The following is a 22,932-nucleotide window of genomic DNA, read 5'->3' on the forward strand; positions in this document are numbered from 1 at the left end:
GTACCAAGTGGAAGTATAGGGAGGGGGGAGGCTTAGTAAACAAAAAATATTATTTTCACCTTAAATTGGAACAAATCAAGGTATTTCATAACAGCGTGTCGTTGGTTTAAGACATAAACTCGGAGCGATGTGAGATGCCAGGTATTGAATTACATAAGGGGCGTTTTGTGGGCGGAAGACGGAGCGGGGCACCCCCGTCATTGGGCTGGGTGTTGGGCTGAGGGCTAGACAAGGCAAGGCGTTGGAGTCTGTGACACCATACCGGCGAGTCTAGTCCGTGAACAGCAAGTGATAATGTCTGCCCCGTGCATGTGCTCTCACAATTTCATTCCTTGAGACGCATCATTTCAGAAAAGGACGAATATTATTCCACACCGGTGAGTATCCTCCATTCCATCCCGGCTGAGTTTCAAGATATTTAACGTATTTAGGTGTGTGTGTCTGTGTGTATGTGTGTGTGCGTGTGTGTGTGTGTGAGGCTGACTAAGGTACCAGTGCGCAGGATGTGTCCAGTGAATGATGAAATACTTCACATGGATGGCATGAAGACTGGGCGGGAGGGAGCGACAGAGTAAATTAATTTATGCGCATCCTTATGAGGAACAAATTGTGCTCGGATACACAATGAGCCACATGGCACCTGCTTGGCTTGTCGGAGTTATCATTATTATCATTATTACTATTATTATTCTAACCTTGTTTCAGGCACCGGCCAGGTTTTGGTTCCTGATTTTACTGAGTCACGAGCAGATACACAGCTATAGGATTTTTTTTTTTTTTTTTTTTTTTTTTTTAAATCATGCGTTTTTCAGTCCAGCCATCCTTCTTATCCTAAGCAACGCCGTGCCCTGATTTTGGTGATACACTGTGATGCGAACGCTTCTAATAAAGCGCCGTTTGTCCCCCGTTTTTTTTTTTTCTCGCGTTCACTACATTATGGAATAAAAGGGGCCTTTTGCCTTACACAAAGCAGGCTAATCTGAAGGTGGTATAGGAAATCTATTAATCACTTAATCCTCGGGTTTGGTGAAAGGCCAGAGCGATGTGTTTTCTGCGGCATGGTGGCATCGTGATAGTCTGAAGGTGGGGGGATTCCACGCCCAGGGATATGTTTGAGAAAAGCCGAAAATTGTAAAAAACCACCTAAGGATGCTGATGGCTAAATGACCGGAGAGACGGAGGAGGGGTGAGCCCACCTTAACTCCGCTTACCCGCCTTTTTATTTGAGGAGGGGGGCAGTGTTGGCTACCCACCTTTTTCGGCTGGCATATCTTCCTGAAATTATAGGCTGTAGGCTACAGATTAATAGATAGAGTCAAACTGGAAGATGTATGAGGATGGAGCTTTGAATGAACTAACATAATGATTGATGAGTTTCTTAAAATGTGTGATTGTAATTGTATTGTAATTAGGAGTTTACACGTATTCGTTTATCGCCACATCTCTTATTACTATCATATTTTCAGCGTTAGAGTCGATGGTTTCTATTTGAGGGCTTTCCCCGTCCCGGACCAGGATGGGGAAACGAGTGTTTGGGTTGGTATGCAAATGTCCCCGCTCCTTCAATAATTCAGAAGCGTGGAAACGAAACGTGATAGCCTCCATACTTTGACCTGGCACGGCTCAGTCCTCCTGCGAAACGACGCTCCTGCGCCTCTCCAGACAATTAACATTAATAAAATGATCGCCATTCATTGATTGTTGTGCTGCAGCCATGTGATGTGCATGTGAGACATAAACTAGCTTATTCTAAGGCCCCGCCGCATTCCCAGAGTTAAAACAACAATTCCCTGTGCAGACTTGTGAGATGTTGTGTTATGACTCAATCTTTCGATGGGAACTTTGCTCTGATGTAGGCCCAGATCAACACCTCTGTGTTTGGATTGATCAGTGAAATTAGACATGTGTTTTTCCATGAACTGACCTGAGGCAGTATGCTACAGTAAAACCCTCCAGATGTTTGCACAGGGCCAGAGTCAGGCCTTGACTGTAGTACTTCATATCTAAAATATGGTTAAAAATTACAATTGTAAATCATCATCAGTTGTCAAGGTCACCAAACTGTGGATATCAGACACTTCAAATCAGATGCCAGTTTTTGCAAGGAAATCAAATAATAGAGAAACAATGTAGCATCCAAACTGATGAACTCAGCTACATCCCACAGGAATGTTTTCTTTTTGTATTTATGATGAAGCACTGACACAGCCTACCAAGACACTCAACTCTTGCAGCATCTTCTCCATTATTATACCTTTTACGTATACTGTACTGTCCCCTTTTCTATCCCACAGACATTTGGTGATAATGAGGAAGTAACTTTCTGGTCACACAACCTACAAGAACTGTTTCCAGCCCCACGGCCCCTTGAGCCCAAACACCTCCAGACTTGTAGTTCTGCAGCTGCCAAAGTTAAAACTGACTGTTCTTGGACGCCAGCTCTGCCGTTCCAGCCTGCCAACCAAAACGACGTTCCACCCCTCGCCCTTGATTGCTTTATCAAATGCCCAAAAACAGCAAGGCCGTCAAGAGAGAGCTTGACGACGATGTCACAGAGTCTGTCAAAGACCTGCTATCCAACGAGGACGCCTGCGATGATTCCTTCAAGAAGAGCTCTCTGATTGTCAACAACCATGAGGTGGAAGGGAAAGAGTGCGACGTGGAGGAGGGTGGCTCGGACGGCGAGGAGGAGCGCCCGGCCTGGAACAGCAAGCTCCAGTACATCCTGGCCCAGGTTGGCTTCTCTGTAGGCCTGGGCAACGTCTGGAGGTTCCCCTACCTGTGTCAGAAGAACGGAGGGGGTGAGTCACCGCTAATAGTCCTTGGTTACATTTCCGCAGTTGGAATTCAGCTGACTCTTGTGCACAGTGCAAGGCTGGGGGATGTTGACAAAATTAGGGGTGCAATAGTTCACTCTTGGGTCAGTTTCAGGCCATGGCTCTGTTAGTATCACGGTTTAGGTTGCAAAAAATTGAACTGACTCAGAACGTTTTTAATTGAAGATATACTAACAAAAATTGTAATGAGGCTTTTCACCCTAAAAAATGTCACATGCAACAACTATGGTGAAGAAAAAAAAATTACCACGCATAAAAATTAATATCATGAGAATATCATAATATCAGAGGAATTTATTCCGTTATCGATATTTATCACAAGGACAGCATGATGGCTTGGTGTGGACGGCGCTCTCGATCAGTGGTTAGCACTGTCACCTTATAGCAGGAAGGCCCTGGGTACAAATACCAGCTGCTGCTTTCTGTGTCAAGTTTGCATGTTCTCCCCGTGTTCACATGGGTTTCCTCCAACATTCGTGCACAGACATGCATGTCAGAGGAGCTGAAAACTCAAATTGCACACGGATGTGAATGTGTTTGTCTACCTGTCAGCCCGGTGATAGACTGGTAACCTGCACTCCAGCTGCACTGTGACCTTCAACATTTGATCAAACATATGGATAAATAACAACATGTGCTAACATATGCAAACATCACATCAAAATAATGACCATCACATTAAAATGCACTTTTTTATCATTAATAATAACAGGCAATATGACAAGCAACCAATAGTAATGCAGCAAGGATTTCAAGGATGGTGATGATGGGACAGGGGTGGCCAAGTTCAATGTCAACTCAGACTAGCACAAAAATTCACAAAATGATATGACAGTGAAAATCGGATTAAACCAGCTTTGGAAACTGTTTTTAGTTGATTTTAGCAGGTTACTTTGGTTTTGATTTTTCAAAATGATTCACTGAGCAGCCACAGCTAACCACCGTCATTGTCTAAACTTGTCATTTTGGCGCTACACTGGCACACGTGTTCAACATTGGTGCATACCATTGTGTCTACATTCCTTCAACACCAAAACTGCTTGCTGGAAAGGATATCAAGATCAGAGTGTCCTGTGAAAATGAAAGAGAAGTCATGCTAGGCCAAAATGTACTTGATTCTAGAATCTCAAAATGTGAACATTTATTACAAGATGACAAGATCACAACCCTCCACAAAGTCCTCATGATAAGTGCTTAGACTCATTCCTAGAACTGACACGTGTTGAACAGACTGTGTTTTTGTATCGGTGTGATAAGTCTCATTCTGGTGACAGAGCGTGTGACAGAGATGGGGACAGAAACCTTTCCCCCCTCGCTTTACTCAAACTGTCAAAACCAGACTCAGTGCTCAGCAACCTTGGTGGTGATGGGAGTGTTTCAAGAACGACGTGACACCCATGTGATTTTCTGTGTGTGTCAGTGTGCCCTCCCTGCCTCGTTATCAGAAACATACGGCACCTAATAACCCAATCATTCGGCAAACGCCGTCGGTTCAAGGTCGCAGCGGTGATAAGCAAATTAAGCCTCGCTTGAATCGGAAATACATTTCCCACATTGCTCTGAAATGAGAGTATGACCCAGTTGCCTCTTCCCCCCACAGAGTGTTGTTCTATTACAGTGAAAACATGGCATCGTGATCATGCTAAAGAGCCCTAATCAAGTAGGGAATGTCTCCTGGGAAGGTTATAACCTGCCACATTTCCCACCTGGAGATTATGTAAAGCCACTGGCTGCCAAGAGAAAGCTGATTAAATGCAGCCCTCTCAGACAGGCTGCCTAGATAAAACACAACCTGTGTATGTGTGTTTCTGTATACACATGTTACACTGAGTATCTGCATGTGTATGTTCATGTGCATCATTTGCGTTAGTCCATCTGTCCACTGAATAAGCCCAATTAACACAAACAGCTACAGCTCTATATGTGTGTGTGTGTGTGTGTGTGTGTGTGTGTGAGATGGGTTCCCAGCGGCTCTTGTCACGACCCCTCCCAAGGCCTTGTCATGTTTGTCAAGGCTGTTTTAAATGGTTCAGGCCACCCTGCTGTGTTCAACTGTAATTAGATTACAATGGCAGGTCTGGGGCTGTCACAGTGTGTGTGTGTGTGTGTGTGTGTGTGTGTGTGTTTTATCTGCATCCGCCTGGAGCATATCTATATCATGTGCTGTGTATGCTGCTGCCTTTCCTCTGCTTGCTACACCTTTCCACTCACAACTGTGTATGTAGTGAATGTGTCACCGTGCATCTGCCTACTGTTGATGTCTTTGCTAACGCCATGCCCCCTTTTGTGCAACACTTTCAAGCCAAAGCATGCTGTGGCAAATTCTTCAAGCTGTCAAGCCTGGCAACAGAAGCGCAGCACTGTAACCCCATCAAAAGACTTGTCAGAAGCCTGCCAGGATCATCTTGCGCTCCCTTACCCTGCGCTTTTCAAAGTGTTTCGCATAGGAGCCATTAAGGTGGAAGCCAATGTTAGATTCTCAGCTCCCTTAATGATGATTTCAGTCGAAAACATTTAAGGCAGTTTCAATACCTTGAATCATCCCCTGTGTGTTACACCAAGCCACGTGGCAGTGGGGAGGAAACAGATTTTTTTTTTTTTTTTTTTTTCTCAGAGGCCACATTCTGTACTCGACTTTATTATGAATGAATCGAGCAAATCCTCTGGAAAGAACAGTAGTCATGCATGTGAATCATCACCGCTTCCCACCCTGCTTTTTTTTTTTTACACATGTGGTGTTTCCAAAAGGAAGGGGAATGTTACTCTCCTTGGCAACACCTGGACAAGATAAACCAGCTCCACTATCGTTTTTGATCTAAGCTGAATTGAACCAAAAACTATTTTAAGACGAGATGAAATGGTGTTTTATTGGGCTGTTTTCTTTCTCAAAGTTCGATCAAAGCGTTTGAATGTCCAAGGGAGACGGCTGAGGTTTTGAAAAAAGACAATGGAGACTGGTGGGGTTTTGATATTGATTGATGTCAAAGCTTCTTCCCGGGACGCCCTGTGTACACACTGATCCAGAATTAGATGCCGTTAATTTTAGAAACCAGGTAGCCTATTGTACACACGCATACATACATACACATATGCTGAAGGCTGCGGCGGCCTGTTCACAGAGGGCTTTGTGTAGACAATGAGCCAGAATTAGGCATCTTAATATTAACCATCAGTTGGCAGACTGTACACAAACACATACTCACACATGCACACACATACACACACACTTCCTGGCTGTGACCACTCCCATCCAGCGTGAACCTGGGAGGGACAACAGGACTCAGGAAAGGATCTGAATGAACGTCCTGCCAGATGAAACAATAAACTGTGTTGAGACAGGGACGGGATGAAACCAACGCTAAAAACAATAAGCTCGCGGCTGACGTGTTTATGTCATCATCAGTGAATCATTGCAAACATTACATCAACCGTTCCACATCAACTTTTAATGTCCCTGTTAAAACAGTGAGCAGGAAATGGAGCGAATGAAGGACTGATTTCAAATAACCGTCTTAGTTGCAGTATGCACTGACATAGGAGCACAAACTGTCTTCTATCATGATATCGAATCAGGTATTGAAAATTCTAGAATTTCGCAGGTGTTAGTATGAAGTGCCGAAATGCAAAACAAGGTAAATCCCTAGTTGTCAGAAGAAGAACATCTCTCTGAAAAGTAGGTGTAGAAAAGGAAGGCTTGTTTTCCTATCAGCAGCCTTGTATTTTTGAAATCATGTGATGGGTTTTCAACAGGTTTCTTTGGCCCAGGGTAGAAACACACACACACACACATACACACATTACTCTGTTAGACCTTCAGCATACATCCGCCTCACCTTGCCCCCATATGTCAGAGGAAGAAAGATGCACACTATTGTAGAATCTAGTGTCACAGATAACAGCAAACCAGCAGCCATTTCCTCAGAACAAAGACTTTTTTAGACTCTCTAGTTTTCTCTCTGCCATCATGTGCCTGGCAGGCTTCTGGCTCACGAGTACTCTTGACTATCACAAGAGATATGCCCCCCTGTATTTTAATGCACTGCACTATTATAGCCTGTCTCAGTCTTAGTCATTCAGCCCTGAAACCTCAGTTCTAGAGAGGAATGTCTTTTTTTCTAATGTCCCACTGTAATTTAGGTAATTTTAGACTTCAGCATCTTTCCTGGCCTCCAGAATTATTTGATTGCACCACACACCATGAGGGATGTATTAGGTGGAGACATAAATGCAGTTCAAGAGACTGATGTGTGTGTAATTTGTGTGTGTATGTATGTGTGTTAGGGCCATAATGAATAGAGATGTAGACACTGCTGACGAGGCTAGTGTGTGTGTTGTCCATGTGTGTTTTTTTTTTTTTTTAATGTCACCATGATGGGCATATTACATAGACACATACAGTTTAAGAGAGTGGTGTGTGCGTTTGTGTGTGTGTATGTGTGATTTATGTGTGTTTCGGATTGTAATGGATAGGAATACTGTTTATATGTTTTTAAGCTACCATTAGATGGAGACATACAGTTTAGGCAGCCTGTGTGTGTGTGTGTGTGTGTGTGTGTGTGTGTACATAGGACACGGCAAATGCCGTTAAAAGACACTGGTGTGTGTATACTTGGTAGGCCTGAACAATTAATCATCATAAATTATATTGCAATTACAGTATCTGTCAAATTAATTGCAATATAATTTTTTGCTATATTGTTCTGCCCTGATACTTGGTGTGTGTGACAGTCGTGTGTGTTGATAAGCTGTTGCCAGGAACTGAGACGGTGCCACCCAGTTACATGATATAGTGGTTTTCCTTCCATGTGTCCTACATCTGTAATGTCTTTGTCTGCAGGAGCGTACCTGGTGCCCTATCTCATCCTGCTGGTGTTGATCGGCATCCCGCTGTTCTTCCTGGAGCTCGCCGTGGGACAGCGGATCCGCAGGGGCAGCATCGGGGTGTGGAACTACGTCAGCCCTCGCCTGGGGGGCATCGGTTTCGCCAGCTGCGTGGTGAGTTCGACACCGGCGCTCTGTATGAGCTCCTTTGTTATACATTCATGAATGAAAACGATGCAAAAGAACCTCATCATTAGCCTCAATCCAAAGAAAAAGATGTCACAGGGCCGGACACACTTATTGGTTGACCAATGATCTCTGGGAAGTTCAGTGCAGTGACAGCACAGCAATGAGCACCAAAGATGGAGACAAAAGTTAACAAAGGAAGAACTGATAGATTCTTATTTGCAGTTCCATCGGAGTACATCATAAGCCAATGATGATGGGAAACTGATGGTCATGTGTAAAGACCATGAAGATTTCATACCAAGTGTTTGTTGCACCTCACACAAAATTAAAAAAATTTAGAATCATTGTGTCCTCACCTTAAATGTTGTGATGCAGCCAAGATAAGCATTTCGCAGAGGGTTAGGCTAGGAAATTGAGTCTCTGACTGGGTGTGGATCAGTGACACATTTGGGCCAAAAACAATGTTAGTTATTTGCAACCATGCCAACTATTGTGACTGCAGCTGGTAAGAGTGCACACTTACCTACACAATCACGTAGACTACCAAAACGTCCACCAAATTATTATTATCTCTGTTCTGGTTAAGCCCACTGCAGGTGGCCAGGGAATTGAACACTATTGTGTATTTAATTATTAGGTGGAATACTTAAATCCCCTGCAGGAAATGCCTGAAGATAGATTCAACCTGAACCTTGATTATAAAAAAAGCCTTGATCCTTTTTCCTGTTTTCCGGTTTCGAATAGGTATTGTCAACCCTGTTCTCTTCTTGTAGGTGTGCTTCTTTGTGGCGCTCTACTACAATGTCATCATCGGCTGGAGTCTCTTCTACTTCTCTCAGTCCTTCCAGCAACCTCTGCCATGGCATGAGTGCCCACTCGTCAAGAACAAGACCAGTACATGTAAGGCACAATTGCAATCACACTCATGCATATGGAAGACCAGATTGCAGGGCCACTCAGTCAGCATAATTTACAGTGTGACATGAATCTACTTTACAAGACATTTCGCTGCCTGAAGGCCTTCTGAGGTCTTCTTGATAGGTCTTGCAGGTTCTGCATCATAACCAGGGTATCCGTGGGGTCTTGAAAAGTATTAAAAGGTGATAAATCAGTTTTGGGAAAATTAAGACCCTTAAAAAGTATTAAAAAGTCTTATCACAACTTTATAAAGTCTTAAATTTTTAAAGTTTTTTTTATCTGAATAAGCTGTCGAAGAGTTTGAGTCCCAAAAACATCGTAAAAGTGTGTGAATTTATTCATTTTTATTAAAAAAACAAAGATGAACAGGTACATAAAAAACTAGGCTATTGTGGGTGTGTTCGTAAATTGTCTGAGAGCGCCAGAGCGAGCGGGCGGGTGGAAATTCAGAAGCACAAAGTACGCTCTGTTGTATCATAGCGGTCTATACTCTTTATCACAAACTAAAACTGTTAAGTTAAAAATATCACTGATGTAAATGGTTACAGCTTGAAGTGGCGGTGAGGTATGAAAAAATATTGAGAAGGTCTTGAAAAAGTCTTAAAAAGGTCCTGCATATACCCTGATAACTGTATACTTTATGATTGAATATAAAAAAAAAAAAAATCAGTTTGTTTTTAAAGCACCTACCAAAATAATTACAGAATGCTTTACAAAGGAAATAAAGGATATACGATAACTAAGTGCTATACATAAGGATACAATGCAACATCAAAGATATGTGTGAAATTAAAAATGTGGGAAGAAGCGTAAAGGCAAAAGGTAAAAGACAAGGCTATCCCATAACTCCTGTCGTGTTGTACATAGATGTGGTACCGGAGTGTGAGAAGAGCTCGGCCACCACCTACTACTGGTACCGCGAGGCCCTGGACATCTCCAACAGCATCTCTGAGAGTGGAGGACTCAACTGGAAGATGACTGTGTGCCTGCTGGTCGCCTGGTCCATGGTTTGCCTAGCCATGATCAAGGGAATCCAGTCTTCTGGGAAGGTGAGTAGAGGTGTTGTTTTTTTTTTTTTTCTAACCCTAACCCTAACCTTTATTCTGAGTTTTGGTGATGATGCATGCATTTTTTTCTGCATTGTCCTGTTTCTCCATGAGCTGCCCAGAACAGTCCCACGCTCCTGCAGCTCCACTGGAACAGTTAAGGGTTAAACGCCTTGCTTTCTTAATTGTCTTTTGCCCCCACTGACATTACAGCCAGCCAGCCCAAGTAAATTGGGAGAAAGACAGAAAGATATATATAAAAAAAAAGAGTGAGGCAGAGAAGGGGGAGGATTTGTGAGAACTACAGAGAAAAAAAGGGAGAAAGTACTACAACTACCCTGCAATCCTGGCAACCGGGCCTTGGGAACCTTGCAAATACAACTTCAGTTTCCCCCAGAAAATGGATAGCAATGATTAAAACAAAGGGCCATTTCTTGCCAAGTGTTTTGGAAAATCCTCTCATGAAATTAGCTCACCTCAAGCTTACCGGGGGGCACACTGTATGGGCGCTCGCTCTAAAGACACTGCTGAATAATCTACTGTAATGTTACTTGACACATTTCTCTAATGATACAGTATTAGATATGATTCTGGGAGTTCATGTGATCTTTTTGGGGGGTTTTTAGCTTCTTTAGCATAGCTTAGTGCAACAGAGTTGACAATGGCATGACTAGCATCCGGAAGGATTAGCCCACTTGCTAAAGGTTGCCGTTTGCTTGCAAACTTGCCCAGCCACTTTCTTTTTCCAGGTGAGCTTTATCCTTCCAAGTTTTCTCATATCATATGACAAGCATTAGCCGGTGTACTTTCAAGGTCAGCGTTAAGGTTGCACTAATTGGTTAAAAGTGGCAGGTTTTAATCTTCCGAGAAGACACTTTGATGCCAAAGTCATGTTGGTATTATTCCCAGTCCTTGTGTCAGGCCGGGGCCGGGTCAAAACAAAGTGTGTCAGGTCAAAATGAACATCATATCTTCAACATCACATCACCAGAGATGTGATAACATTAAATGGCTGAAGATGGCAGTTGAGCAGAGGTTAAAGGATCAGTTTGTGCAGAAATGGCGTTATGAACTACAGAACATGTCCTCATGTGATTTATATTGTGAATTTAAAGAAGTTTTTAAGTTTGAAAAATATTTACTCTGTGAAAATAAGAAGTATAGTCAGGCCATCTGTAATCTCCGAACTTCTAATAATAGACTTCCTAAAATAATAGGTAGATAAAAGGGTCTGGAAAGGAATGAAAGGTTTTGTAACCCTTGTAATGACGGCCACCTGGGAGATGAATATCATGTTTTGTTTGAATGTAAAAATTTAATTTTGTCCGAGACCAGAAATAAGTACTTGCCTAAATATCGCCCATCTATGTTTAAATGTATAGCTTTATTGAAGACTGATAATTTACAAACAATATGTAAATTGGGTGCTTTCTTGAATAAGGTTTTGCCACTCTTTAAATGATCGAGTGCAGGCTTGTTTTTTCTTTTTACTTCGACCTGTGATGACTCATTATGACTGTTCATCATTTATTTTGTATTGTTTGTACTCCATACCACAATTGTGGTGAAGAGTTAATAAATTTGACTAAATATGTCTAAATGACTATGACATTTTTTTGCCTGCAGTAGAGTAAAGGCAAAGGTGTTGAGCAATTTTAAGGTTGGAGATAAGATAGAGGTTAGGTTTGTAGTTAAAAAATAACATTATGTAAGGTTTCTGTGGTTAGGTTTTGTGTTAGATTTAGAATCATCTTTTTAGGTGAGTTCTGGCATTGTGAGTTGACCAGAAAGTAACCACCCCCGTCCGCCTCTCAAACACCCCAGCACTATTATTAGAATTTCAGTTTCATTGTGATGGTGCAAGAGGTGTGCTAGTTAAATGAGTTTTTCCCCCTTTCAACTCATTGTCCTTTGCTGAGGTCTCATCCGAAAAGCTGTCTACGATTGAAACCTTGCCTTTTGCACTGCGGTCGCCACAGCAGACAGACAAAACAAGATGGATGCCTTCTCCAGCAGAGATGCTTTAATCTTGGTCCACCGCCATGGTGATCTGCAGGGCTGCTGACAGACAGTTTCCTTTTCCCCAATCTGTCACATCCTGTAGATGTGAAATGTCACTGATAACCACAGTCATCATTATCATTATTTCAATCATGCAATGCCTTTATGGGTTTTTACCTGTTAGTATATGTTCTCTCTCATAAGGTCTTTCCATTAAATCAAAAAGTAGATTATACAGAAGATACTGTTCAATTAGTTCACTGAGTCTCATGTAATATATGACTGTGTCTTACAAGGATTTGTGTCTTTTGTTGGGTTTAACAAAAGAAATAGCCATCATTTGTGCACAAAGCCAAATGGGAGCCACCCAGGCTGGTGGCTAATAGTACAGTTCGAGCCAGATGGGAGTCCTCCAGCTTCTCTGTGTGTCTAGATGGCCTTTTGAGTTGGCTAGAGTGGAAATGGCCATGAAATTTTTTTTTTTCTTGGAAGGGGCCAGCAGTGTCTTTGAAGCTTAATCAGAGCTCGTGTACAAAAGAATATTAATGCCTTATCCGCCCGTGTTCACAAAAGCTTTTTTTTTTTTTTTTTCCAAGGAACATCCCTTTTCCGCAATCTGCATTTCTCTCCCAATTCTGTGTGGGAGGGTATGAAAGAGAACAGGCTGGTTTGGTTTCCATGGTTATACGCGCTCTTTTGGCTTGGCTTGATTGTCAAGTGTACGGTAAAAGAGGGGGACTAAAGCATTTCTGGTTTATGGCGAGGGAAAGGGGACTCATTATGCATTTTGGTAAAACAGTGAAATTCTCTGCAAGCATGCTGATAAAAAAATAATTTGCAAAGATGCCAGACACCCATTAAAGTAACCAATTATGTGCTAAGTAAAAAAAAATATTTTAGTATAAAACATTTGTAACAGGCAGATCAAATATATGTGAGGAATATCAGCAAATCCACATGCCCTTCTGTCATCTTGGGAAAACATATCTTCATATTTGGTAGTAGTTTATGGAGATAATAGACTGATTCTCAGAACATGACCTATGGTGGAAGCACTGTCTCATGGCTGATAGCATATCAGCCATGAGACAGTTTTGATAGAACATCAGACAGAGGCTGTACAGGAGGAGACAACTACTTACCACTGAAAATAGCAGCCTGCTTTCTGTTCTGCTTTGTGTTGACCGAGGTCATGATGGCGTTCTCATTCAAGAGCACAAAGCTGCGAGCTGTTTCAGAGAATGGCACACAGAGCTGAGGAAAAAAAAACAATATCTATTCAAATTATGACATTTGTCTTCACATTAGGACACTTTACCTCCTGTGCCGGTCGCCATAAACTGGTAGAACACAGTTTATGTATTGTGTGATGAGCAGTTCACAAAAATCAACCAGGAAAAAAATAGCCGTAGGTGTTTATTTTCATTATCTTGTTACATTCAGTCTATATTTGAACAGTTCTTTTTCAAAGCTGGTAACAGAGAGAACCAAGGCTCCAAGGCTATGACGAGATAAAACACAAAGATACTCCTTTGACAATTGTAACAGAGAAACAATTTTTTTTGACACGATTTCCTGCGGATATGGGACTGAACATTTTCTTTGGTTTGGGGAATTTCACATTACCAGAAAGTATATCTTGTGCAGGGGCTCACATCAAACAAACGTAAACTTTACAAAAACGCCTGTGAATCACAAATCAGACACTCGGCTCTTGGCGTCTAACATCGGGGGACAGATTGTTTTGTCATGAATTATCCCTAAAAGACAAGGCTCCTTCAGGGCCGCATATGGACCACCATGCAGGACAGACATTGTCTCTGAATCATCAGCTCCACTCATGAGTCAACCTCAAACCATCCCCCACTGGTTCCGCCCACATCCCACTGCCAAGCCCGTAAACCAACGTGTCAGGAGTGGAGGGGCTGGACTCGGGCCTTCAGCTCTCCTGCCCTGTCCCTTCCATTGCCGCCTCCTCCATCCAGAAGTGAATACCACCAGCTACCATCTTTTGCCTTATTTGACATTACTTAAAAAATGTTGAATAGGCATGTCATGAAAAAAAACAACAAGATTTCATGGCAATGATATGTGAAAAAAAGCTCGCGAAAACCGAAACCCACTTTTGACATTGTTATATAGGCCAGCGTGTTGAGATGTGCATCATTTGGGAAAAAAATGAGGGCATCTACTCCACAGCAGATATAAGACACAGTGACTCAGCCTTGTAGGTTTTTGCACGCACGGTTTTTCTCCTTTCATATTTTTTGCTTATGCTCCTTCTTTCTTGTTTGAGGTTCCTTTAAACTCATCCTGATCAACACGGAGTAGCTATTTAGGCCCGAGGACGAGCTATTTATTTCTGCAGCAGCGGTGCTTCCTCATCCGCCGGTGTCGTCATCTGACACACATTTTTCTGGCAGGAACTGCGTCTCCTACACTGCGTTTATCGTCATCTCATTATCAGGATGCGAGACTGCCAGTAACTGATGTAAAAACGCCGATAAGCCGAATGTGAAGGAGACACCGCAAATTATCGATGTAGTCTGTACCACACCAAGTAAAACATGATATGACTGCTCATGCAACTAGGTTAAAGGCATGAACAGAAGTTAGATACAACTCAGTTTGGGCTTAACCCTTTATCGGGCACTCATTGAAATACTTTGAAATTCAAAAAATAACCCTAGACTGTTATTAGAGAACATGACAGGACTTTATTACTTCTATAAAATTTTTCTAAAATTTTCATTTTGTAATAGAAAATCAAAGCCATTGAGATTGGTCAAATTGGCCACACTCATGTGACCTGGGATGTAGAGCGATCTTTGCTGATTGGCTGGGTGAAGACCAAATGATTATTGAACTAACTGAGACAGGGGATGGGCCTGATATGTAAAATTTCTGAAATTACCAAAAATAGTCACTTGCCCTATAAAGGGTTAAAGCCTGCTTTGAATACAATGTTGGTTAGGTTTTTAGCATCTTATTCAAGTGTAATCAGATTTTGCTCTTAGTTGTCAAAATTTTGCCTCACACACGTTTCAGCTGTCAGGCGAATGTGCTACAGCTAATAAATATAACTTGTGTAAAAGACCTTACACGCGTGACCGTGTGTTTGGCCTCATTATGAAGCACATGGGGGAGTCTGTCCCTCATCAATTGGAGGCTCACAAGTCTCACTATTTCTTGCCTCAGTTTGGATTTGAGCTACACTTGTCCTGTATTGAACTGCTGTGTGTGTGTGTGTGTGTGTTTGATAACGTGTGAGTTCACCAAGCTCCACTGATTGGTTTCAGGTGATGTACTTCAGCTCCCTGTTCCCGTACGTCGTGCTGATCTGCTTCCTGGTTCGAGCTCTGCTCCTCAAGGGCTCGGTGGACGGGATCCGACACATGTTCACACCCAAGGTACCATCCAGCCGGTCTTTCTCTGCTCCGTCCAAATGCAAATTCAGGGCAGATACTATACTGAACAAAACAATAGACTTTTTTTCTATGTCTGTGCTGCAATACGAGGGATATCTTTATCAAGCAGAATGTGTCAGAAAGCAGAAAAATACACTGGACCGCATGTGATGACAGTCTCAAAGCAGCTGTATCTTGTTAAAAAATGCAGTGCACCGGCTGTGTACTGGAACTTTATGCACATTATCAGTCAGCCGCAGATATTAAGCCACATTTTATTCAATAAAAAGGTGTCTGAACTCAAAAAATGGCTCTGCGCTGTAATAGGCTAGCTTCCCAGCAGTAACGGGCCAATGGCACCTCGGGCCGTGGAATCATTTCAGCAGCAGCTCCACTCACCATGGAAACAGGGGCTGCTGAGGCTTTATGTAACCAGCCAGCCTAAGACACTCATTCACACAGCAGAGCCCGTCTCCTGCGTCTGCCCTGTCTCATCGGCTGACATCTTACAACTTCAAAAGCCAATTCTCCTACCATCTCTCTGTTTAGCTGGAGACATCAAAGTACAGTGCTGGTTACATCTTCTGCACATCTGCTTTGTGCTTGAACTGGTAAAAAAATAAATAAATAAATAACACAAAAACAACAATGTGGAAATGCTCTTGTGTGCCCATCTAGCATGATGTGACCATGTTTGATCTGGGCAGATGGTGCATGGAACGCCAGTATAAAGTGTGAAAACTGTCTGGATTAAGAGACAATTTTCACAGAAATATCTAAATTCCAGTTTTGGTAAGCATGTTGAGGATTGCTGGCAGAAGTAACACAGTGGAGTGACATGTTGATTCAAGAAAACGGTACCAATTGTTCAAACCAATCTGGTTCAGCAACCTGCAAAATGTTACGCCATATATCCACTAGTTTATCATGGAGCCTGTCAGTAATGTTGCAACACGACTCTGGCTACCATCCATTTCTTTGGGTGTGTTGTAACGCCAGTGTTATGCCAGTTCAGCCTGTGGTGATGCAGGCCTTCTCAGACATTTGTTATATTTCTCAGATGTAAAATAAATTGTTGCATTTCATTAAAAACTAATATTAAAAAATAAAATTGAAAAATAAAATAAAATTGATATATTGTTGATCCACTCTTTCTCATATTTTAACATGATGGCATCGCAAGCAATTGTTATTGATGGAAATGCAGCCAACGTCTGTTTGTTTGCATTTTGCTATCAGGTATTTTGGGCACACATATAGGTACACATGGATAATAACTCCACGTGTGCCCATGTGTAGACAAATTTGTCTCCATTTGCTGTACTTATCCACAGAATCAATTCTCGCTCTGACTCTTGCTCTTGCTTCTAGCTGGAGATCATGCTGGAGGCCAAGGTGTGGCGAGAGGCAGCAACGCAGGTCTTCTTCGCCCTGGGCCTCGGCTTCGGTGGTGTCATCGCCTTCTCCAGCTACAACAAGCGGGACAACAACTGCCACTTTGACGCAGTCTTGGTGTCTTTTATCAATTTCTTCACCTCCGTGCTGGCCACCCTGGTGGTGTTCGCCGTGCTCGGCTTCAAAGCCAACATCATGAACGCCAAATGTGTCGCCCTGTGAGTAAAAGCCTCCTCCCGACTTTAAAGTCATTTCCAGCTCGGGTGCAACTCTGTGCATTGTGTAGACTTTTAAAAGCCCAATCTAGTGAACATAGATGAGAGTAGCTTTTCTTGAAAGCAGAGGTGACCTCACTTTTCGTATGTTTCGCTATTTAGACATCAGGAAATAAGGGGAACAGTAGAGGTAGAGTAGAGGAGACAAAAAATAGGGTGCTCTGGCAGGAGTCAATCCACTTATGTTGAACCTCAAAAAAAAAAAAAAAAAAAAAAAAACTGTAAAAAAAAAATTTAAAAAAAAAAAATATATATGTATCTCTCTATATATGTATCTATCTATATATAGATAGATAGATATAGATATAGATAGATAGATAGATAGATATAGATAGATATATACATATCTGTAAACAACAACAGGTGTTGTATTATCTATTATCGGTCTTGTTTCCATACACACAATAATCCAGTATCTATCCCTTGTCCCGTTTCTCAGGAACACCAAGAAGATTGTGGGAATGCTGGGGAGTGAGATCAGCAACAACCTGATCCCCCACCACATCAATTTCACTCATGTCAGCGCTGAGGACTACCAGCAGATGACAGAGATCATCAAAAAGGTGACAGAGAACGATTACACAAAGCTGGGACTGGACTCCTGCAGCATTGAAGAGGAGCTCAACAAGGTGTGTACCAATCGCAAATGATGTGCTCAGCAGATACAGCAAAAAACAAAGATTTGCCTGCTCAGAGAATTAAAATAAAACTGTTAACACTTACCATGTAATTTCACTACGATGGTGGTCATATTACACCAAACTACATCAAAACAATCCACTCCCTGTTGGGAAAATTATGGTATTCGCCTGTTGAATATGCATCCATTTGTCAATCTGTTCGTTTTTTCTTCCAAAGGCGGTTCAAGGCACAGGCTTGGCCTTTATCGCCTTCACAGAGGCCATGACCCACTTCCCAGCTTCGCCCTTCTGGTCCGTCATGTTCTTCCTCATGTTGGTTAATCTGGGCCTGGGCAGCATGTTCGGCACCATCGAGGGCATCCTCACACCACTGATAGACACCTTCAAAGTCCGCAAGGAGTTTCTCACAGGTTAGAGAAACCTTATGATAGGAATTATTCCTGAAATGACAGTGTACCCTACAAAACATTGTGCAAAGCATCATCAAATTTTAAGATTTGTGCCCAGGATTGGAGGTAATGGACATTTGAATTCAGCTTGTAAAACAATTTCTCCCTCAGGGACTATTTTATGACAGAGACGTGCAGAGACGTGCATTCTGTTGTGCAGTTTGTAGTTTGTTGCGTAGAGAGGAATGATGCACTAAATAAGTCGGGAAAAAAACTAATGTCCTACTTGGCAGTTAGAGTAACTATCATAACTTTGATAAAGCACTACATCTATATCATCATTTTCACAATGTCTGTGTTCTTTTATTTGTTTTCTGGGTTTGATTTTCTGACCAAATAGTGTGTGAATGTAATGTGGTTTGGCAGCCAATTTCCTGAATGTTGGCACAGCATGTGAACTTTTCAATTCAGTGCAGGTATTAAACTGTATTAGAACAGAACAGTAAAGTAACTTTGGCACAAATAAACCTAGGTGAGATGTTCACTGTGATGGATTATGTGTCTCAAAGATGTTAAAAAGTTGCAGTAGACAAAACTGCTAAGGGACAATTTCTGTGAGAACAATTGGGATCAAACTGAAAGCATGGAAATAGTAGTTCATTTAAAGGCTGAGTCTACATGGTTCTCAGTAGTCCACATTTTTAAATTGCATTTATTGTAACAGTTATGTTCTGTTACTTGATTTTTGTGCCATATTGGCACAAAATGAATGGCTGCCTGTAAGGTAGAAAAAAAAAAACATACTACTATATTCTGAGAAAGGGTGAATACTAATTTAAATGTGTATTTGAATTGTAGTAACAGGGATAAAACATGCAAAAACATTGGAATGGTCCTTTAACCAAGACAGTGCTGCACTGCAGGGCACCACTTCTGGCTGAACTGTGTACCTGTTTATGTATCACAGGTTGAATTTTTTTACTACACTGATATGTAGGCTTCTCTGCAATGAATTGTTAAAAAAAAAAAGTTAGAGAGGAGCAGATGAGGACATCCACAAAAAACCACTTCTTGCACAAGAACACTTCATAATATGAACTGCCTCCAAAAAGAACAGAGCAAAGAACAGAGTCTTTACTACGGATCTTTTAAGCACCCTCCTTACAAGGAGCACTAGATGGTGTGAGGAATGTACATTAAGGGAAAAAAAAAAAGAGTCAAAATAAATCTAAAAAGAGCCACACAAAGGACCAACAATGCAGCAGGTTTGATTAATGATACTTGATGCTTAGCCACTGCTTCACATGTCAACACTGTGGTTAACTTCACAGGATGCGGCCCATTTTGTTTGGTCTCTTGAGAAAGTGGGTTGTACCAACTTGTTCTCCATTTTAGTTCACAGCAACTCTGCTCCACTCATTTGGGTATGCCACACAGTGTTACTGTGTGTAACAGCTGCTGCAGATAATCTCCACATTCATGTAACATTTTCTGAACTGTTGGACACATGTAGCTCTAACTGTGGAAGCAGATACATACTGTTAGTAAGGATGAAGTCCCACATATAACACTGAAAGTGTATTTGTTTACTGATAGGTGTTGCACTTAAATCGTATACATTTCCTCACAACAAGGTCACCAAGACAAATTCCCCAAACCAGACAAATTCCAATTTATTGGTAATTAAAGTAATTCTGATGGAATGAACGACCTTCTCTTGTCCTGCAGTGGGATGCTGTGTGCTGGCCTTCTCCATTGGGCTCCTGTTTGTTCAGCGCTCAGGGAACTACTTTGTGGCCATGTTTGACGACTACTCGGCTACTCTGCCTCTGCTCATTGTTGTCATACTGGAGAACCTAGCCATTTCCTGGATCTACGGGACTGATAAGTATGTACACCCCATGTGTGGCATATATGTCTTAAATGAACCTTAACTACACTATTTTATTCAAATGTTTACACTAAGTGTTATTCCAAAATGAGATAGCTGCCGTTTGAATACAGTGACACCTACTATTACAGATCGATATGCTCTAGTCATTAACTAGTTTATAGCCTTTGCCAACCAAATATAATCTTTGTGGACAGATTCATTTAGTAGTTTAACCACTAGGCTAATTTCCAAATAATATTGTCATGTTTCTGGAATGCAACTATTCAAATGGATCCATAAAGGCAACATATAAAGGCCATCGGGTTTATGAAACATAAACATCAGACCATTGTGAATTCTTTACCACCAAGATCTGATCTCACCTCCCACTGTGCTGCTCTGTTCTCGCCCCCTTGCAATGCTCCCCTCTCAGGTTCTTTGAAGACTTGAAGGACATGCTGGGTTTCACGCCATTCCGTTTCTACTACTACATGTGGAAGTACATCACGCCCATCCTGCTGTTGGTCCTTCTGGTCTCCAGCTTCATCCAGCTGGTGATGACCCCGCCCAGCTACAGTGCCTGGATACAGGAACTGGTGAGTCAACGTCTCCGCCTGGCCTCTCTGGGGACCAGGGATCAATGGGGGTGGAAGTTCTCCTACTCGCTGATGCTGGAACAACTAAAAAGCAAATTAAAGGGTTCAAAGTAATGTGGCGGCTGCTAAAAATAGGGGGAAAAAAGGCAAAGTTTTCACTGGAAAACACACATGGTGTTTAGGCGTCTTTTAACCCGCAAAGAACAACAGGATGTATGGTCTACCACACAGACCTGTTTGATCAGATGAAGAGGATGCGAGATTACAGGCCCTGATCATTTTGAAGCGTTAATACATAGAGCAATCGCTGTCTGCAAAACAGTGTCACTTCTCCGCTCTCCAATCCAGCTAATTGGGTTCACCTGCAGCCGAACAAAGCATCAGTGTGAGGCGTGTAAGTGGATTTGGCTCCCCTGAGTGAGCACAATGATAGGTCATCATTTCTGAAAAGTGCATCTTAGAGTCGGTGATTAGACATTCTTGACTTCCCATACCTGTCCTGACCTGACATGGAGGAGTTTCACCAGACATTTGTACATTTCATGAGGTATTTCTTCCCCTATAAATTCAACTAAACACAAAAATAGCTTCAAGAAACTTTACTTTTCATTGTACAAAAGAATTTGTGCACCACTAAAGGTAAACTTTGACTCAAGTGAGGACCCTTTAGATTCTACTGACAATATAGTATAAGCATGTAATTTGAGGGTTGAGTCTAAATTATCAGCCTATCATAATCACAGATTGATTTTGTGCTTATTCCAGGGTCCTCACTTCAGTTCACCCTCAGCAGTTTTGCAAAGCGCACCTTTAATAGGATGCGCAAGAGCACCGCAGAAATGAGAAAATGATCCTTAATGCTTCACATTTTACACAAATTGTCTGCTCACAAGAAAATGAATATTACATTTTGCCTTTGTCGATCTGTACCTCTGTATCCATCGTGACTGTGTTTCTCGTGTCCACCTCGCCAGGCCAGCGAACAGACGTTGAGCTTCCCTCCTTGGGGCATTGTCGTCTGCATCTCCCTCGTGGTGATGGCAATCCTGCCCGTGCCCCTGGTCTTTGCCTTACACTACTTCAACATTATCGACGAGAACGCCAGTGGCCTTTCCACCGTCTCCTACAAGAAGGGCCGCATTATCAAGGAGAGCGCGCGACCCGGGGAGGATGACGACACCAGCCTCATCCACGGGAAGTCCCCGAGCGAGGCGCCCTCACCCATGCCGGGCAACAGCATCTACCGCAAGCAGAGCGGCGGCGTTGGGCCCGACGCAGACACCGCGCCCAATGGCCGTTATGGTATCGGCTACCTAATGGCCGACATGCCGGACATGCCTGAGTCAGACTTGTAGAACGACTGTAAGCCCCGCCGCGCCATCCCTGTCGGCCAATCCACTCCCGCCCCCTACCCCACTGTGTGCATTTAGTCTGCGGAATCATCCGCATATATATATATTTTAACCTGTACTGTATTATATTCTTTGTAGATATTGTAGCTTCTCTCCTACTTGTTGTCTCTGAACCTTATATGACGGTCTACCTTAACAGTGTGTGAGGATAAACGTCATCCTTGTCTGTTTCCTTGTCCCATTGCTTGGCCGCGTCCCACACTGATCTCTCAACTCCTGCTCCCTGCAGCCCTTGCTCACTCCTCCTTTGCAGATCAAACTTGATAGAATAGGTGTAAGCAATAAGGTGGTCGCTCCACCAAGCCTTCTTGAACAAGAATCTACAGAGGGGAGTCTGTAAAGCAGCGGGTTAAGTGGTGGGCTCGAGAGGTCAGCGTGGGACCGTGCCGCCAGCGCATCTGCGCGCACTGTGAATCAAGCCAGCTTCACATTGTGCTGTAAAATGGCTGTGTAAATTATGACCCCCCAACTGCTGGCAGAAAAGTACAGAGATTAGTAGCAGTGTAGCCGCTTTTGATGGCGTGATGATGCAATACTGACCGCATTTTACTTGGCGAAAGTACAACCTATTTCAAACAGTGAAAGGATGGCATTGAAAAACCACTCCCATGATGTTCAAGGAAAAAAAGTGTGCCTAAATAATTTATATTTGTTTATAGAATACATGGTGGATGTTGTATATTTAAGGTATTCTGTAAATATAATATATAAATATTATAAATATATTTATCTGAATAGTTTGGATATCAGAACACCGTGTTTTTATGGTTCAGAAGTGCTTCAAATCCTTAACGCTGGTCTCTCTTTTTTTTTTTACTAATGTGCTTGTCAATGTACTCGAGGGCTGAGTCCTCCTTGTAAATACTTTTTTCCATGAAATGGCTTAAAATGCACTGTCTTTTTTCCCCTGTCGAGATTAAAGATCAAATATGATCCATACTTGGCACTGCGATTTGTTTCTGTCTGTTATTTTCCATCTGCCTGCATTTTCTCTTTAAGATAAGGTCAAGTATTCAAGGTCATCCTCAGTACTTAGGTCATGATTTCTCTGGCACGTGTGAAAAATACCATCGTCGTATGATTTATATGAAGAAATACGCTCTTTCTGGAAGGGAGGAGAAACTTGGACAGA

The 22,932-nt window shown here is 42.3% G+C and overlaps 1 protein-coding gene across 1 annotated transcript; it reads left to right on the forward strand.

The window, feature by feature from the left end:
* The first annotated feature begins 253 nt into the window (after positions 1-253).
* slc6a15 (solute carrier family 6 member 15) lies at positions 254-22,746 on the forward strand. The gene is made up of 12 exons (XM_030054187.1): positions 254-377; positions 2,295-2,801; positions 7,675-7,832; positions 8,621-8,747; positions 9,633-9,814; positions 15,112-15,222; positions 16,591-16,832; positions 17,329-17,518; positions 17,748-17,940; positions 19,648-19,807; positions 20,226-20,388; positions 21,363-22,746. Exons 2-12 carry the CDS (start codon positions 2,504-2,506, stop codon positions 21,741-21,743), a joined length of 2,205 nt encoding a protein of 734 aa, XP_029910047.1. The 5' UTR covers positions 254-377; positions 2,295-2,503; the 3' UTR covers positions 21,744-22,746.
* Positions 22,747-22,932: the final 186 nt, after the last annotated feature.

Source organism: Myripristis murdjan, chromosome 6 (genome assembly GCF_902150065.1).
Source record: "Myripristis murdjan chromosome 6, fMyrMur1.1, whole genome shotgun sequence".
NCBI classification, from domain to species: domain Eukaryota; kingdom Metazoa; phylum Chordata; class Actinopteri; order Holocentriformes; family Holocentridae; genus Myripristis; species Myripristis murdjan.